General features: G+C 38.7%; 1 protein-coding gene across 2 annotated transcripts in view; it reads left to right on the top strand.

The window, feature by feature from the left end:
• The first annotated feature begins 237 nt into the window (after window positions 1-237).
• Window positions 238-20,544, top strand: part of LOC139935892 (uncharacterized) — a 99,416-nt gene continuing 79,109 nt past the window's right edge. For both annotated transcript variants that reach the window (XM_071930510.1, XM_071930509.1), the window contains exons 1-9: window positions 238-389; window positions 5,140-7,162; window positions 8,595-8,757; window positions 10,626-10,746; window positions 12,336-13,003; window positions 14,179-14,349; window positions 15,423-15,507; window positions 16,351-16,536; window positions 18,083-18,262. In XM_071930510.1, coding sequence (XP_071786611.1) covers window positions 6,199-7,162; window positions 8,595-8,757; window positions 10,626-10,746; window positions 12,336-13,003; window positions 14,179-14,349; window positions 15,423-15,507; window positions 16,351-16,536; window positions 18,083-18,262 — 2,538 coding nt within the window. In that variant the 5' untranslated portion in view covers window positions 238-389; window positions 5,140-6,198. The remainder of the gene's footprint in view (window positions 390-5,139; window positions 7,163-8,594; window positions 8,758-10,625; window positions 10,747-12,335; window positions 13,004-14,178; window positions 14,350-15,422; window positions 15,508-16,350; window positions 16,537-18,082; window positions 18,263-20,544) is intronic.

A 20,544-nucleotide genomic window follows, 5' to 3' on the forward strand; every position in this document is an offset into this window, starting at 1 on the left:
CCGTTTTCGAAACAGGACTTGGGTTCCGTAATAATTGTAAAGAAAGTGTGTGCTATACGGGGCTTCAGAACAAATCCAGGCACCCCAACGGATGCAGACCATTAATTAGGTCGAGCGCCCTCTATAAACACGTTTTTGTGTGTGTCTTGTTACCACTTCCACAAAGCTCACTTTACTGCGAATAGTACAACAGGTTACCTGACTATTCTTATTAACGGTGTTCAAACCGGCAAAAGGCATGCAGAAGAGATACGTACAATTTATTTCTGTGTAATTTCGTGGGAATTCTGAGACTCTACAATGTCTAGGTTTTCTAGTTTGACAAAGTGGAGGTTTCCAATTGTTTTTGGAAGTGTTCTTGCTGGATTTACAACGGCTTTCGTGTTCAGGTGAGTGTCAAACATTCGTTTCTTAATCTTATTAATTTGTACAACAACTTCGTTTGTCATGTTTTGTTTGCAGCAGAACAGAAGAGAAGTCAAAACCACGAAACTGAAATGTTTTGAAATTAAAGTTACATAAACAAAACTCAGTTGTAGGTTTTCAAATTTATAAGCCTCGAATTTCAGAAAGACCTACATGTACGTGTAAGTATTGTTGATACGCCAAGCCATTTACATGTACATAGGCCTACAGTACATGTGTAACTACTAACTCATAACTGTAAGTGTAACTGTTTTTGTGCATAATTGACAGATATACAGAGTAGCTGACTAGTAATGGGGAAAAACGCAAACAATTTTAGGTCTATGGTGGTCTTGACTGCGCTGCTCCCTCAATCATTGTCCCTACACTCCATTTTTAGTTCTTTGGCTATGACTATGAGATTATTATTAAAAACACCAATAATTATTTAAAGAATGTCGGTCACTTCAAGTCACTTCGTACCCTAGCCTAGCCCCACTTGTGGGGCCAAGGATAGCTGATTCCTTAGCCACATGTCCACGTCATTTCCTCATGCAGCTAAGGACTAAAAAAAATTCTGACGCGCTATCTTTGAGCCACCCGGCATTATAAACCGGCTGAATGTGTTCACATAACTCTTAGCTTGCTTTGTGTGTATTGAAAAGTTAAACAAATAACATTTTAAAAAGAAATTTTTAACGATAACTTTGCTACCTTTCGCCGACTCTAATTTCATCGAATCACGACCATCTTGGAATATGCGAATCAGCATGATGTCATCGGCCTGCCAAGCTGTGGGCCAGTCCGTGAGGGCGCGAATACAAATCAACGGCTGTTTTATGTGAATTAAGCTTGGGTATTTAGTACACAAGCTTAATTCACATAAAACAGCCGTTGATTTGTAATCAAGCCCTCACAGGCCCACAGCTCGGCTGAATGAAATTAGAGTCGGCGAAAGGTAGCAAAGTTATCGTTAAAAATTTCTTTTTAAAATGTTATTTGTTTAACTTTTCAATACACACAAAGCAAGCTTAGAGTTTATGTGAACACATTCAGCCGGTTTATAATGCCGGGTGGCTCGTAGATAGCGCGCTAGAAATCCTTAGCTGCATGAGGAAATTATGTGGACGTGTGGCTAAGGATTCAGCTATCCTTGGCCACACAAGTGGGGCTATTCGTACCCAAGTCACTTCTTACCCAAGTCACTTCGTACCCAAGTCACTTCTTACCCAAGTCACTTCGTACCCAAGTCACGTCATGCGTGAATGATTTATACGGTTGTTGAGACCATGGAGTAGAGACGAAGGAAACGATTTGAAACAAACCTTCAGGGTTGTTTCAAACCAAAGTTGGGGACTCGTTTTTGTTATCAGCACTGGTTATCAGTAATTAAAACATTCACTTTTTAGGAGAGTTAAAAAAAACAAAAAAACATAATAATTTACAGAGGAAAATTAGTGTAAAATATGCCCTCAATGCGTACCATTCTCCGTTGGACAAGTCAAAAACGGAGCCCATGGCTCCATGAGAAAATTGCGTCAAAGTGAAGAACAGTAATTCACCAATCATAATAATAACTGGACACTTTTTTTTACAAAGGTTAGTGAGGAACATTTAATTACCGTGAAATATAATCAGTGTCGATGTCCACATGAAAGAAAATAATGAAGGCCGGCCACTTCTGCCAGAGTCAGACAATTGGGGTACGAAGTGACTCGGGTACGAAGTGACTCTGGTACGAAATGACTTGGGTAGGAAGTGACTTGGGTACAACAATATGGGTACGAAGTGACTTGATTACAAAGTGACTTGGGTACGAAGTGACCAACATCGTATTTAAACATGATAAATAACTGGACTAGAGTCTAGACCCAGTTACTGTGTCTATGGTATGCGGTGCTGAAGTTTTGTCGTTATTGGTCGTATGGGAATGTATGTTACGTATGACCGATAATAATCATAATAAAATTAAAAAGATAAATAAAATAAAAGCCACACAATGCACAAAGCTGGTGTGATGTCACATGGATGAAGACCCAGTTACTGGGGCGCTGTATTCCTTTTTCAAAATTTTGACATTATCGAAAGCCAAGCCCCATTATTAATATTATTGTTACTTTTTTTCGTTGTCAATACGTCCTCTATAGACAACTTTCATTATGGTAAACTGATAGCCACGAATCGTCTATCGATCTGGTAAAAAATGTTGTAGATTTTAAAATTATTTTTAAACTGTGGCCAACTACACTGTAGGGCTAGGCATGCCGGAGGCAGGAGTCCCAAACATGTACACACATACATATATGTACATCCCATGCCAAGTATGTATGTACAACATTGGTGTCATGTCAGCCTTACATGTACGTTCTTTCGTCATCGTGGAAGCTCTAATTTTAAATTCCACAATAATTCCTGGAATATGGGAGCATACTGAGCATGAGTTTCAGTGATCTTTGCCAGGATTGTTTACTGGGAAAGTTGAGCATACAATAACCAAGAGTTCATGCGCTGTACACAAATAGAGGAACAGGGTGTTCAAGAAAGTCATGTCTGCGTTAATCGGGCATTTGCTTTTCCATCTGTGTACATAGTTATTGTCTTTAAAGACAGTGGACACTATTGTTAATTACTCAAAACAATTATTAACATAAAACATTACTTGGTATCAAGGAATGGGGAGAGGTTGTTAAAACACTGTGAGAAACGGCTCCTTCTAAAGTAACATAGTTTTCGAGAAAGAAGTAATTTTCCACAAATTTGATTTAGAGACCTCAGATTTAGAATTTGAGGTTTCGAAATCAAGCAATGAAAGCAACTTCGTGTGACAAGGGTGTTTTTTGGCGAGCTGCTTTAGCAGTATGCGAGCCTATGTAATACCGATTTTGTCCGTCCGGCCGTCCGCACTCAGTGGAAATGTTAAAGTTTTTGGTTTAAGTTTCAGTCTTTGAGTTGAGTTGTTTTTGGTATGTACAAGCCTAAGTGAGATTGTTATATATACTTGCCAGTCATTTGTTGTAGTTTTTAGCTATGTTTTCCAATAATGTTGAAGTTTTTAGAATAAGAAAATGTTAAAGTTTTTGGAATAAAAAAAATGGTAAAGTTTTTGGAATACAAAAAATGTTAAAGTTTTTTTTTCAGGCTCAAAGTCAAACATTGACATCTGGATTTTAAAGAAACAAACTCAAACTTAAATCTTAAAGTTTTGAAATAATTTGTTTAAACAAAAATCAATCTCTCTGTCACTGGTTCCAGTTGAATGAGCTGAAACAATGAAAAAAAACAAAATGATCATAACTCCTGATTGCAATGATGTACTGACTTGAAACTTAAGTCAAATATTGCTTCTGTCGTATAGATACATATGAAAAGATAGAATTCAAAGAGTGCATCAATGGTTCCAGTTGAATGAGCTGAAACAATGAAAACCTTAGTCATAACTTCTTATTGCAACAATGTACTGACTTGAAACTTAATACATTGCTTCTGTCGTATAGATACATATGAAAAGATAAAATTCAAAGAGTGCATCAATGGTTCCAGTTGAATGAGCTGAAACAATGAAAACCTTAAATAGTCATAACTTCTTATTGCAACGATGTACTGACTTGAAACTTAATACATTGCTTCTGTCGTATAGATACATATGAAAAGATAAAATTCAAAGAGTGCATCAATGGTTCCAGTTGAATGAGCTGAAACAATGAAAACCTTAAATGGTCATAACTTCTTATTGCAACGATGTACTGAATTGAAACTTAATACATTGCTTCTGTCGTATAGATATATGAAAAGATAAAATTCAAAGAGTGCATCAATGGTTCCAGTTGAATGAGCTGAAACAATGAAAACCTTAAATGGTCATAACTTCTTATTGCATCGATGTACTGAATTGAAACTATTCTTCTGGAAAAGGCAACGTGTCCCTTTAAATGGTCATCACTCTTTATTGCAATGATGTACAGATTTAAAACTTCAACTTGCTGCTTACATGTAGATAATATGAAAAGATGAAAACCTTAAATGGTCTTAACTTCATACTTGTCAATGTCTCCACCCCTGTGACCATCAGTTGATCAAATGATTGGTTTTTCTGTCAGTCATTGGTTCTATCTGGCGATCGGCAGCTCGCCATGGCAGCTTCGCTGTCTAGTTCTTCCATTATTATCTCGCAACTTCGACGACCAATGGAGCTCAAATTTTCACAGGTTTGTTATTATATACATATTATGTCGAGATACACCAATTGAGAAGACTGGTCTTTGACAATTACCAATAGTGTCCAATGTCTTTAAAGGCACTGGACAGTTTTTAACACATCAAAACATGACGGTAATTGTCAAAGACCAGTCTTCTCACTTGGTGTATGTAGATCTCAGCATACAGTTGAATGTGAAAGTCGTGACTCAATTGGTCATCGAAGTTGCAAGAGAATTATGAAAGAAAAAACACCCTTGTTGCATAAGTTTGTGTTACAGATGCCTCATAAAAGGCTTCAGGCTTTACTTGATTTGAAGTCTTTTAATATTTGAGTGAGAAATTACCTCTTTCTCAAAAACTAAACTACATCAGAGGGAGCCATTTCTCACAACGTTTTATACTATCAACAGCTCTCCATTGCTTGTTACCAAGTACGTAGGTTTTTATGCTAACAGTTATAGTGAGTAATTACCAATATTGTTCGATGCCTTTTCAAAGTTTCTACTTGCTTATCATTTCCGTCCTCTCCTTCGACAGACAGAAGTTCATGCCAGATACTGAGGAGCTTCACCGTAAACACCAACAGGAAGACAATGAGAACTTTGGCGAGATGATGGCTCACAAGAACCGCGTCAACGAGCAGAGGGCTCACATCATCGAAGAGAAGAGGAAATCCAAGGATGACGTCAAACCGTAGTGAAACCTCGGACTGAAGTCTTCAAGATGGGTCTCTGATTGATTGGACTTCATCAGCTGTAAATTGCTTTTAAAAGATGTATATTTGCTGGAACGCTGAGCATGCATGATTGCTGTATAGTATTGAACATTTGACAATCTACAAATGAAGGGATGTTTTTGAAGTGAAAACTCTGATTATGTGATTGCGCCCAGATTGTAGATGGATGTGATTACGCCCAGATTGTAGCTGATGTGATTACGCCAAGATTGTAGGGCTCTGCATGTGATTACGCCCAGATTGTAGCTGCATGTGATTACGCCCAGATTGGAGTGATTACGCTTAGATTGTAGCTGCATCTGACTACACCGAGATTATAGTGATTTTGCCCAGATTGTAGCTGCATCTGACTACACCGAGATTATAGTGATTTTGCCCAGATTGTAGCTGCATGTGATTACGCCCAGATTGTAGAGCTCTGCATGTGATTACGCCCAGATTATAGTGATTACGCCCAGACTTTAACTGCGTGACCCAAAGTAACAACCTCATCAAACTAGAAGATATAGAAGTCCAAAAGGCATAAACCTGATTTGCCTCACAGCTTAATAGAAGCAAAGGTTTCTCAGACTGTTTTGACCTGAAGGGAGTGAACTTCGTTTGGAAGTGAAAACTCTGTTTATGTGATTATGTCCAGATTGTAGACTGCATGACCAATAGTACACTCAGCATCATCAAACTACATGTAGAAGCTATAGGAATAAAAACCTGATTTGCCTTATTGCTTAATTTACATTGAAGCGAAAGGACGCTTTCTCAGACTCTTTTTTACATTGAAGCGGAGGTACAGTGTGCGTACGATTCTCAGTCTGTTTTGACCTGAAGGGAGTGATCTCCGTTGCGATTTTGAAGTTACCGTCATGACAGAGGTGCCTCAAGGGGAACGTGCCCAGGGAAACAGAATCACATCCAGAGGACATCCACAGCACAATCCATCAACTCAAAAGCACTCAGAGTCTCTATTAACAGATGGGGTACCCTCTCTGCATGAGGCGACTGCTGAGAGTAGGTGCAGCGAATCTGGAGAGGCAAGCTCTGGAGGCACCTCCGAAGAGGTGGGAAATGTTTCTAAGAGGTCCAAGACATCGGCGGCGACACGAAGAGGCAAGCTTTCTCTACGCCGCGCAGCGAGTCGCCAGGCCAAATCAAAGGCACCAAGGGAGGTGATCAAAGCTATTTTAGGTGAGACCACTTTGAACCAGAGCAGCGACTTCAAGGAACCCGTTGTACGAGGGTTGATCATCGCATCGAAAGGCAAACGAAGGATTGGGAGTGCCCTTAGCAGACCTAAACAAAACAGACCCTCAAAAGCCACAGCTCTGTCCGAGTTGAGCAGTAGTACTGACGCTTGTCAGGGCGTCAAAAAAAGTGTTGAGAGACCGAAAAAGACTGGCGAACCAGAAACTAGAAAAGCTGGACACACTGCGACCAATGTCTCAACACCAAAAGATTCAACCATCAAAGGATGCTCAGTTTATGTGTCAAAGTTGAGTACAGAGTCTTTTCCCCGAGAGTCAAAGAATCTTGACTTGAAGAACGAGGCGACTTTACTAGAGGTCCAGTCCACCACCACGCAGCCATCCTTGATCTCGACGCATTCAGCACAAGTCCTCAACAATGACGACCCGTGCCATCTTGGGTCATCCCCTGAACGAACGAGTCCTGATTCTAAAATCAGACCCTCGTGCCCAGATGAAGGGACCACACAGAGGCACTGTCCACTTTGTGGAGAAACTTTCACTGCAGAAAGTCTAAAGAAACACACTCAGAAGTGTCTACACCAACGATTTGCAGCAAAGACACGTGAAAGCATGGGTTACTCAGGTATGTCTTGGTGTTTGATCTTTGATCGCTTGTTTTTAAAACTGGTTTTAAACCAGTATAATGTTTTTAATCAAAATTTTAAAAACATAAAAAAGCTGGGCACTTTGTGTTCAAAACGCAAAGAAAAAAAGCAGGCACTAAAACTGAAAGAGTTCATAACTAGCCAAGATTACCCCCCCCCCCCCCCCGGAAAAAAACAGTGCACCTCTTTGTGCCTTATTAAACATTTACCCTAATTTTGGGAATTAAAGGCACTGTACACGTTTGGTAATTGTTAAAGACATGTGTTCCCACTTGGGGTATCCAATCATTATAAGCATAAAATAACAAGCCTGTGAAAATTTGGGCTCAAAATGGTCATCAAAGTTGCAAGAAAATGATGAAAGAAAAAAAACCCTTTGTTGGACGAATTTGTGTGCTTTCAAAGTTTCAGGTAGGAATAAAAGACTTCTAGCTAAAAGTCTTTTATTATTTTAATGAGAAATTACCTCTTTCTCAAACAGAGGGAGTCGTTTCTCACAATGCCTTATACTGTCAACAGCTCTCCAATGATCGTTACCAAGTTAGTTTTTAGTTAATATTTGTTTTGAGTAATTACCAAACGTGTACCTTCCCTTTAATGCTTTATTAGTGGCGTAACATGGCCTAGTGGTGAGAACAATGGACTCCAGCTCTGGTGTTTCTGATCAGCAGAGTGTGGGTTTGAGTCCCAGTCATGACACCTGTGTCCTTAAAGGCAGTGGACACTATTGGTAATTACTCAAAATAGTTATTGGTATAAAACCTTTCTTGGTGACGAGTAATGGGGAGAGGTTGATAGTATAAAACATTGTGAGAAACGGCTCCCTCTGAAGTGCCATGGTTTTCGAGAAAGAAGTAATTTTCCACGAATTTGATTTTGAGACCTCAGATTTAGAACTTGAGGTCTCGAAATCAACCATCTAAACGCAACTTCGTGTGAAAGGGGTTATTTTTCTTTCATTGTTATCTCGCAACTTTGATGACTGATTGAGCTCAAATTTTCACAGGTTTGTTATTTTATGCAGATGTTGAGATACACCAACTGTGAAGGCTAGTCTTTGACAATTACCAATAGTGTCCACTGCCTTTAAAGCAAAACACTTAACCATGATGGTTCGTCCTTCGGATGTAACGCACATAAAAACCCGGTGCACTTGAATCAAATATTTCGCCTCTCCTGTTTGTGGTGTGGTTGGCAGCATATTATGCCACAGCACCTTGTTAACCATATGGTAATATGTAAAAGGAGTAAAACACATGTACATGTAGGTCTCATAATTCAAATGATAGTCCCACAGACCTTGCAGGAAATACTGAAAATCGAAGGGCCTTGAGCGTTACTTAATGACGGATATGAGCTCTAGATAAGAATCAACGGTTGTTGTTTTTATATATTATTTATTTATTGCAGACGATACCAGCGGCGATGAGGAGCTCGCTCGACGTCTTCAGAAACGTGAAGATGAGAAGAGACGAGAGGAGTTGCTGACTGAGACTGAGACGTACTTCTGTCATATCTGCCAACGAGAACTCACACACATGAACTCAACAAGAAGGGGGCAGCATATTAACAGGTATGTACTTTACGGCCGGGGTACACGAAACTCAATCTACATGTTGATCAGAAAATGCCCCAGACATCATGAGAGGAAAAACACAGTTTACATGTAGTTTTCATTCCTAGGATGGTTGAGGAAATGCCTCAACCATCCCAGGAGAAAAACAACACGGGTACTGTGTCTTTTTTATTCCTAGGATGATTAGGGAAACGCCCCAACCATCCTAGGAGGAAAAACACAGTTGCTATGTATTTTTTATTCCTAGGATAATTAGGGAAATGACTCAACCATCATATGAAAAAAAACAGAGTTACTATGTATTATTTAATCCTAGGATGGTTAAAGAAATGCCTCAACCATCATTGGAAAGAAATACACCTACTAGGCCTATTTGTATATTTATTCATAGGACAGTAAAGGATATGCCTCAACTATCTGACTATGTATGCAATAAAAAAGACTTATGACTACAAGTTTTTAAAATCCTTGTGAGTAGTGTAATTTTCTACTTGACTAGTTGCACAGTGTTTGTACTATGCCTAGAATTTTTAACAAATTAATATCAAAACAGAAAAATAATAAACAAAAAGCCATTAGTGTTAGTGGGACGATGGTGTACAGGGTACATTGGTCCAATTTATGTTCGCTCGGTCCAAGTACCTCTGAACGAGCTAACGTACATGAATGCACTCTGAATATTAATGGCAATGTTTGGAAAACTTGCTTGGTTAGAAGTACATTACGCCAGCTTCCAACAGTACATTTTGAGAATCATTACAAAATGATTGGTTATGGACAAAAACAAAGTAGTTTGTTTTTTTCCCACCAAAGTATTGCAAAGACATACACATGTACATGTACATGATGTATGTACATACATTAGTAGCTTGGATTTGTTGGTAATATTATCTCAAAAACGCGACCACCTTTTGAAATGACATTTTCACAAGTTAGGTTGATTGTAGGCCTACATGTCTGTTTTTAAAACCATCAAATGGTTCCAAAAAACAAATATATGATTTCCTTTTGGAAGGCTGTAAGAAATATTTACATACGTACATGAAGTGAAATGTTAAATACACTGGACACTATTGGTAATTGTCTAAGACCAGTCTTCTCTCTTGGTGAATCTCAACAATCATGACAATATGCATGAATAACAAACCTGTGAAAATTTTTAGCTCAATTGGTCGTCGAAGTTGCGAGATAATAATTCTGAGGTCTTGAAATCAACTTCATGGAAAATTACTTCTTTCTCAAAAACTACTTTCCTTCAGAGGGAGCCGTACTTCTCACAATGTTTTATACGTACTATCAACCTCTCCCTATTACTCGTTACCAAGTAATGTTTAAATGCTAAATAATTATTTTGACTAATTACCATTATAACACACATCTTGCTTGTTCTGTATTCTGGGTGGCTGAAACACGGTCACGTGGGATGAACTAATAGTCTAGTGATCACGCGCGCGTGTTTTGCAGGAACTAGTACCCAAGCGGGCACTAGTCTTTGAAAATAGTGCCCAGTTACAGTGCCCTCTCTTGACCTGAACCGTGAACTACAACTACAAAACTTCCTTTCTTTTCCAGATTTCTGTTCTTATTTGACATTTAAGACCGAGCTGTGTTATAAAACACATATTGACTGGCATAATTCAGTAACTAGTGTACGTCTTTCCCCCTCGGGCCTGAGTGACCAGAAGAGGGGCCTATTTCCTTCGGCCTCGGGATATAGGTCCCTCTTCTGGTCCTCAAAGTCCCTCGGGGGACTAGATGTACACTAGTTACCTCATTGCCAGTCAATACAATGTATGTGTATAATAGTGTCCACTGCCTTTAATAGCTAAATTTGTTGTTCTTTGATTTGTCGAATGATATGACAGGTGCATCGATAATCTAGAGAAAATTGAGCCTCCAGATGTGATAGACAACAGTAGACCGCAACCAGCCTCAATGAATATCCCAGACTGTCCCATCTGTGGAAAACATTTCAAAACTAAGAAGGTACAGTACCAACAAAAACTGTCCTTGAATATATTTGCAATGCTTGGATGTAAAAGCTGAATTGTATAATTTCACTGTTCATGACAATCCATTAAAAGTTAATTTGCCTGACTTTGCCAACCAATTTTTGTTTACATCTCTTTCACCATCGAAAATGCAACCCTTATACATAGTACTTCACGGAGGCAATGGAGGCGATTGCCTCGATGACCCCTGGTCATTGCCTTGGTGTCGTTAAAATGCTTCAGTAGATGTTTTCATATGTAGCTGGCCTTTACCAAGGAGAAAATGCCTTAGTGCCCTTGCCCTTTAAAAAATGAAGAATACCAGTCTGAAGTTTTATAGACGATGTGACCTCTGACGTCACACGAAAACCATAACATGATTCGCGCGCATACCGCCGGGCAAAACCTTTGTGTTTTGGCAGCCAGCTAGAAAGTGTATGCAATCTTACTATGACTACGCAACTCAGTGCCCGGCCAAACATGACGTATATAGTGTTTTGTCAAAAGAGGGCGGTTTGAATGTAATTATAGGTCACATCGTCTATACATTGTACATTTAAATATTTCAATTCAGTAACATTTATTTCAATGCTGTCATACAATACACTAATGCACATTTATGTCGAAATTACAAAAGCAGTACAGTATATATGGATATGATATTAGGTACAATATGAGGGGGGCACGGTTGGCTTGTGCGTAAAGCACTCGCCTCTCACCAAGGTGACCCCGGTTTGATTCCCGGTCGGGGCCATATGTGAGTTGAGTTGTGCGTTGGTTCTCTGCTGTGCCACGAGGGTTTTCCTGACTATCCGGTTTTCCTCCCTCAGGAAAAATCAAACACTTTTGATCTTGGCTGTGCTCCGTGGTCATAATGGGTTGATACGGCTGGCAGCTGAATGCGCCCTTGCATGCCTGCTTCTCGAACACGTTGTAGCCGCGTCCTTCGCAATTCAGCTCTTAGCTGCGAGTAAGGATGATTAGCCCCCCCAAATTATTATTATTATTATACACGATGTTTCAATATTAAGCAGCAATTTCAAGGCAACATTTAGGTATAAGGTTAAAAGAGAATGCTTTTGTACCCTTACCTATGGACGGACAAACATTTAGTATACATGTACATGTAGCACAACCAAGGTATTGTAACATGGACGTAGGAAAAAAAAGACAAAGACGAGGGACAACAAGGACAGACAAACACATGTGGGTGTACCAACAATATATAAATGTGGGCCATTACTAAATTGACTCGTACTATTAAAGTTATGAGCTACATGTACATGTATGATAGTTATAATTAATATTTTGCACCTGTCTGCTTGTGTTGGATTTACATTGGTACAGTAAGATCAGCCATATTGTATTTGTTGCTCATGTACGTACATGTTAGCGATTCTTGAGGCAGTTTTTCTTTGTCTCAATGACTCCATCAGAATTGGCAAAACCAAGATTTTGGAGAATTTGGGTTTAGTTTGGGTTCAGTTTGGGTTCAGTTTGGGTTCAGTTTGGGTTCAGTTTGGGTTCAGTAAAGTTTCAGTTTGAATTTAGTTTGGGTTAACTTGTTTCTTCTATTGTCTGTAGACGAGGGAATCTCATCTCAAGAAGTGTGCCAGAGAGAACAACGTAAAGCCCAAGCAGCTGATTACCTTAGTGAGGATACAGGAAGGGGCATCTGAACTACACCCAGCCCAGGGTACAGGTGCAATAGCACTCTCGGTTTCCGCTGGGACTGGGGTGTCACTGGGTACAACGGTTGGAACAGGGGTGCCACTGGGTACAATGGTTGGAACCCTGGGCTCTTCGGGCAGGGGTGTCGCAACAGGCGTGGCCACAACAAACACTGGGTGTGTTGGCATTTTGGGAGTGCCTAAAACATGGGTGCCACTGGGTACAGCGGTTGGAACAGAGGGCATAACACTAGGCTTTTCAAGCAGGGGTGTCGCAACAGGCGTGGCAACCACAAGCACTGGGCGTGTCGGTGTTGTGGGAGTGCCTGTTGCTTCTACTACAATGCTTGGTGAGAGCAATTTTACATCGATGGCTAACACAAGGACAGACGGCTTAGCTGGGACCACGTTGGATGCTGTTCCTGGTGGCAAGCAGAGTACTGGTGTGTTGGAAGCTGCCGCAGGGGATTGGCTTTTGTCTACTAGGCCCTCTGGATCCAGAAGGGGTAGGCCTGCTGCCAGAGGGAGGAATGCCACGAGAGGGAAGGGCAAGAGGAAACATCAGACTGTAACAGAGGCAGTGTAAGTAGTAAATGAGTGCATAGATCAGATTTTTAATAAAATGAATAAATAAAATCCTTTCACTCCTAGGTTTGCATGAATACACCCTCTTTTCCTTTGGCAACTTCTTGGGGTCAGCGATGCAAGCTCTCTGGGTTTCTAGATGGCCCTGTGCTCAATGTGTGTTATTTTTCTTCAAAGCCAATATTTTATGACTTGTTGTTTACAAACGAACAAACAAACTTTCAAATTTGTATGTATGTTTATGACCACAATGTCTTTTAAGATTTCGTCACCTCCTGAGAGGGGGTGGGGAACACAAGCAAATAAATATATTGATCGTATAATGCTGTATTCATTCATTCATTCATTATTGGTTTATTATTTTAAAAACAAATTCCCATGGCGACCGGAGGTCGAATTACAGGAAAATATTATTACAGAGATTAAAAATAAGAAAAAAACACACTATTTCACATTATTTAAGAATCATTTGATTAAGGAGAGACAAATATTTACAATGTATAAAACAAATTGTTCTAAAAGCTGTTGGAAAAAAACCAAAACCTGGATAAAAAATATTGCTGGCACAGTCAAAGGGCGCATAAAAAGCTGCATTCTATTGCAATTCAGTTGTTAAACTGAATCAGTGCAAATAACATTCTACCATTGTGTTCATCCATGACTTTGTGTGAGATTGAACATTGTGCAGTTTGCAAATATGCAGAGCCACACTCGTTGGTCACAATGTTTTGTTTCCATTTTGTGAACAGCAGTACAGTTTGGAAACCCCTGATGTAACAATTATTTGAATGTTATCAATTAGATAGATACATGTAGTTTGGTTTATTTCTTTTTAGACATGTGGCCAACAGCCAAATTACAGTAAAAATTTCAATTTATACCAAAAAAATAGTTTAGAAACAATCGGTATGTCAATGATGTTTTATATGTAATATAAAGTTTGTAAAAACATGAAGATAAAAACTGTATGAATGCCCTAGATTTCAGAGTTGGGCTGCAGATAAATGTATCCAGGCTTCACGCTCGCAAGCTTTGGCACTCGCAAGCTTTCACGCTTTGTACTTACAGTTCAGGGTTTTTTTTTCCAACAGCCTATCACATCCCTGAATAACCAAAAGGTAAAACTCTCATAACTCATTTACTGATTCAGTGAATTATATGTTTTACATCAGGCCCCTGGATGAAGAAACCCGGGTAGCCTTAGCATTATCCGCCTCGCTCATTCAGCAACCTGACTCTCTTGGGCCAATAGAGGGCGCTGATGGACAGATAACATCAGAGCCGGCTAAACCTCTTGGGAAGCGTGGACGCAAGAAGAGGACCACAAAGAAAGAAACAGTCAAGTATGGTTTTAATTTTTATTAATAAAATATAATCTGATTCGCTTATTGTTAGTGTAGTGATTTTGTCTACAAAGTAGAGTTTGTGAAATGTGTGGTACTATATTAGGGGCCTATTATTATTATTATCAGGGTCGTATGTACATGTAGCTAGACCAGTTTTAGTGGTGTTCGCTATAAATCTTTCATTTCATTTTAAGTCCACCAACGTTGAACTGATCAACAAAATTCCTCATTCTTATTTAATAGCCATTAATATGCTGAAATGCAAGCTCCAAGCATGATGCCAAGTTTCCAAACTGTTCATGTTATGGGGCCATTAGTTTAAAGGCAGTAGGCACTATTGGTAATTGTCAAAGACTAGTCTTCACAGTTGGTGTATCTCAACATATGCATAAAATAACTAACCTGTGAAAATTTGAGCTCAATCAGTCATCAAAGTTGCGAGATAATAATGAAAGAAGAAAACACCCTTGTCACACGAAGTTGTGTGCATTTAGATGGTTGATTTCGAGACCTCAAGTTCTAAATCTGAGGTCTCGAAATCAAATTCGTGGAAAATTACTACTTTCTCGAAAATTACTTCTTTCTCGAAAACTATGCAACTTCAGAGGGAGCCGTTTTTCACAATGTTTTATACCATCAACCTCTCCCCATTACTCGTCACTAAGAAAGGTTTTATGCTAATAATTATTTTGAGTAATTAATACCAATAGTGTCCACTGCCTTTAATGGTCTTTTGACTGTGTTCTCTCTCTGTGACATTTTAGGTGTGTCTCAGATCAATGCACAGTGGACATTTTTATTCAATCTGGCGGAAATTTGTGCTGGGCGACACACTGTAAATTAGTCATTTAGTCATTTACACATAGTTGTACCCGCAAGTTTTCTATTTATTTATAGTTTCTTCCTATTTCTCCACACCATACAAAGCTTCAAACAATACTTACAATGTACTTTGCTCAGTGTGCCGGGCAAAAATTTTGAGTTCTTGCCCAGTACCGCCCAGTGTCGCCCACCGTGGGTACAGCTCTGATTATTATTAAAGCGTTATATTGTGATCTTCCTTTTTCCAGGGAAGTCCCCATACTTATTCAGAGAACAGAGGACGAACGTAAACGAGTTTTAGGAGAAAGAATGGCAGAAATAATACTACCGAAGGTAAAAGTGGCTTCATAAATTCAGCACTCAAACCCATCACTCGGGGGTTCTTATAAGCTCACTGAAAATCAGTTTAAATCCCTGCTGAAAACCCATTTGATCCAGCAGTCCGTAATTATTTCTGCTGTTTTCGTTTTACAGGCGCTAGATGCTATTGGTACATGTAGTTGCTCAAAATAATTGTTACCATAAAAACTTACTTGTTAGCAATCAATGGAGAGCTGTTGATAATAAAACATTGTGAGAAACAGCTCCCTCTGAAGTAATATGTACACGTAGTTTTTGAGAAAAAAGTAATTTTCCACTCAAATATTTGAATTTGATTTCAACCCCAAAATTAGATTTTGAGGTGTCGAAATCAAGCATCTGAAAGCACACAACTTCGCATGACAATGATGTGGGTTTTTTTTTCCCACTTTCATCTCGCAACTTAGACGACCAATTGAGCTCAAATTTTCACAGGTTTGTTATATTGTGCATATGTTGAGAAGACTGGTCTTTGACAATTACCAATAGTGTCCAGAGTCTTAAACGTGTATACTTCCTCTTTTTAAATTTGTAATCTTGTTGTTTTGTATTGATTTTTCTTGTTAGATGCTTTGAGACTCTTAGTTTCAAGCGCTATGTAAAAGCTGTGTACTATTATTAAAATTATAACATAAAAACTCAATCTTGAGATTATCTCAATTCCCTCGGGAATATACATGTACAGCCTGTTTTGCCAAATATGTAGCGCACCTAGTTTAAAAATCAATCACAAGAACCGTCTCTGCCCTGACAATTTATTGTTTTATTTAAGTATTTGTATAATTTATTGACTTTTGTATTTCCCTTTGAATACAGGGTAATCGTAGTTTACAGAAAACACCGATAATGAAACAGAGCAAGGTCGCCGGGAAACACAAACTGTCGCCATGGTTACGGAACACAAGGAAGCGAGCAGTTGCCAGGCGAGCCCATCAAACGAGCGGCACTAAGTGCGCTAATTTGACGCAGGAGTCGACGTTGATTGATGAGCAGAGACATGGGGTAAGGAATCTAAGATTGTGTGTTAAGATATATGCTGTGAGCCTAGTTTCGTAGAACTGCTTTATAGGAACAGGGCCAAACATGTAAGCACAAATACTTGTTTAGCATGAAATTTTTGCCTGGATAGAAACAGGATTACAAACCAAATTTCCGGGTGATTTTCAGGATAAGCAAACAACATCTGAATACCAGTAGCAAGCAATATGCAACCAGTGGAAATTTGGTTGGTTATCATTGTTTATGCGAGGAAGAAATTTCATGCTGAGCAAATTTTTGTGCTTACAGGCTTTATGAAATCGGGCCCTGGACACTATTGGTAGTTTTTTCATAAGAACTTAACTTGGAAACGAGCAATGGAGAGTTTTTGAAAGTTTAAAACATTGTGAGAAAACGGCTCCCTCTGAAAGCACACAAGTTTGTGCAACAAAGGTGTTTTTATTCTGTCATTATTCTCTTGCAACTTTGAGACCGATTGAGCTCAAATTTTCACTGGTTTGTTATTTGATGCATATGTTGGGATACACCAAGTGAGAAGACTGGTCTTTGATAATTACTAAACATGTCCAGGGCCTTTAACCCTGCTCAGAATAAAAAAATATCACCCCTTCATTTTTTGTCAGACCCCGTAAAAACAGCTTGTTTTTAACCTGCTGTGGACGGCATCCCACGTACTAATTTGACTTTTACGTTTGCATTTTAATGCATGTCCTCCAGCGTTCCCTGGTTTAAGGCACTGGACAGGCTCAGTAATTGTCAAAGACCATAGTCCCACTTGGTGTATCCCAACATACAGTGTATGAATAAAATAACACATCTGTGAAAATTTGACTCAATTGGTCATCGAATGTGCTAGAGAATAATATATACAAAACTAATGACTATGTTGCACAATTGTGTGCTTTCAAGATGCTTAAAAAAGCTTCAGGCCTGGAGTCTTTTAAACATTTGAATGAAAAATTACCTCTTTCTCAAAAAAACTACACTACTTCAGAGAGAGTCATCTCACAGTGTTTTATACTATCAACAGCTTTCCAATGCTCATTACCAAGAACGTTTTAAAGACAGTGGACACTATTGGTAATTGTCAAAGACTAGTCTTCACAGTTTGTGTATCTCAACATATGCATAACAGACTATGAAAATTTGAGCTCAATCGATCGTCGAAGTTGCGAGATAATAATGCAAGAAAAAACACCCTTGTCACACGAAGTTGTGTCCTTTCTGATGCTTGATTTCGAGACCTCAAATTCTAAACTTGAGGTCTCAAAATCAAATTCGTGGAAAATTACTCTCGAAAACTACACGTCACTTCAGAGGGAGCCGTTTCTCACAATGTTTTATACTACCAACCTCTCCTCATAACTCCTAATCAAGAAAGGTTTTATGATGATAATTATTTTGAGTAATTACCAATAGTGTCCACTGCCTTTAATGATAAGCGTAATAACTGACAATTTTTTGCACTGATCTATTCTCAGCATTCTCTTGAAAGTTTGTTTCTGTCATTTATTTAATATCAGCAAACTATTCTTGTTGTTGTTTACAGCCTTTGCTCCTGTGGAGTCTAGCATCAGCCTCTGATCCCTGTAGCCAGACTCCTTTCTACGTTCCTCATTTATTGCCGGTGGTCACCCCTCAAAAGAGACGGACATCACAACGAGGGAAAGACATGAATAGAAGAGGCTCACTGCCTAGGATGCCAAGTCCTGTACAGTCCAGTCAACAGGTAAGTTCAGATTTTAATCAAACTTATTCCAAATGCAAGTTTTGCTCTCATCAGACAGGTGCAAAACTACACCTTAAAGGCAGTGGACACTATTGGTAATTGTCAAAAACAAGCCTTCACAGTTGTTGTATCTCAACATATGCATTAAGTAACAAGCCTGTGAAAATTTGAGCTCAGTCCGTCATCGAATTTGCGAGATAATAATGGGGAAAAAAAACACCCTTGTCACACGAAGTTGTGTGCGTTTAGATGGTTGATTTCGAGACCTCAAGTTCTAAATCTGAGGTCTTGAAATCAAACTGGTGGAAAATTACTTCTTTCGCGATAACTATGGCACTTTAGAGGGAGCCTTTTCTCACAATGTTTTATACTATCAACAGCTCCCCATTACTCGTTACCAAGTAAGGTTTTTTGCTAATAATTATTTTGAGTAATTACCAATAGTGTCCACTGCCTTTAAGTGATGACTAGATCCTACCATTGCTTGATTTGTGTTTACTTTGGTCCTGCTTCAGTCAACCACAGCTTGATTTGAGATCTTGGATGGCTGGGTTAAAGAATAAACTGAAATGTTGGTTTAAAGATGCTTTTGGGGCACTTTGTATATTGATTTGATGATTACAACTGTTTCATTTGACCAAACAGTACAGTACAAAATGTGCAGTAAATAGTCAGAAACAAGTATGCAAAGTTTTATTAGGTAATATGTCTACAACAAAGATTCAACTGTATATAGACTAAAGCAAACAAAATTGCGACATGATAGAAAACAAAAACTTGGAAGGGTTGGTCATGGTCTGGTGTACCGAAATCAAGCTCTTGTGGCCAAGTCTTCGGGTTGGTTTGACCTACTTCCATTTACTTAAAGAGGTCAAAGTAAAGCTCATCCAGATATAAAAATTTACCAATGTTGTATCATCATAGTATCCCAATTTCTAAACCCAAAACCTAATTTTTTGTTTCATGTTTATTTCTGTTGACCTTTCTACTGACACAAGTTGATTGAAAAAATAAACAGTATTAGCAATGCCTGGGTGTTTTGTAATGATTATACAGAAATTAATGGTTTCATAAGGGTCAATTTCGTTATTAGAAAAGGAGTATACAAATTTTTCACAATATTTTCACAACAGTAAACGCGACTGAGGTGTTGCAGAAGTAAAATAAATTACAATTTAATTTAATTTAGATACACATTTACTTCCATACTTCTATGAAAAATATTGACAAGTACTGTACATGTGAAACTATGTAAAGCAAAAATAACATTAAAGACACTGGACACTATTGGTAATTGTTGATTGTCTTCTCACTTGGTGTATCTCAACATATGCGTAAAATAACAAACCTGTGAAAATTTGAGCTCAATTGGTCGTCGAAGTTGCGAGATAATAATGAAAGAAAAAACACCCTTGGTACACAAAGTTGTGTGCTTTCAGATGCTTGATTTCAAGACCTCAAATTCTAAATCTGAGGTCTCAAAATCAAATTCATGGAAAATTACTTCTTTCTCGAAAACTACGTACATGTACTTCAGAGGGAGCCATTTCTCACAATGTTTTATACATCAACCTCTCCCCATTACTTGTTACCAAGTAAGTTTTTATGCTTAAAATTATTTTGAGTGGGAAACTTTTGACTATCTGCCAATTACCAAGAGAGGGCGCTCTTCACCGGGTAATGTCAACAACTTAGGAATAGGAGAAGCATGAGTGATGGTCACTGACAGCAAATACCATGTGTTTTGCGTGTTTTTGATTTTGTATCTAGATTTAGCCAAACTGTTTTTCATAACACAATGCCAGCATAAACCAAACTGTTCTTGAACAGGACAGACTGGACACGACTTCCCCAAGGATAACAAGCAGTGTGCATGAGTTTTTGGGAGTGTTTCTTCTAGGGTAATTAGCAAAAATTCCAAAATGCTGACCCACCAAAAATTGAGAAGAAATCTGAAGTTTAGTTGTATGACAATGTATCTGATTTAATTTTCAAGGGGCTGAGAGACTTCTAAACATGTTTTGAGTATTTTTGAATTTTTAGTATTTACCATTGTTTGCTATAGGAGTTGTGCACCCTTACCTGGTAGGTCTGCTGCCCTCTAGTGGCAGAGCTTTCAAAAAGTCTCCCATAGTGTCCACTGCCTTTAAGTAGCAGTAAGCAGGATAAATGCATTACACACATGTAGGGTACGGGGTTGTTTTGATAAGCAGAAGCTTGTAAAAAACACAAGCAAAACAACAAACGAACATAAGACATGACAACTACTCTGAAACAAGATA

Source organism: Asterias amurensis, chromosome 4, assembly GCF_032118995.1.
Source record: "Asterias amurensis chromosome 4, ASM3211899v1".
Lineage (NCBI taxonomy): Eukaryota > Metazoa > Echinodermata > Asteroidea > Forcipulatida > Asteriidae > Asterias > Asterias amurensis.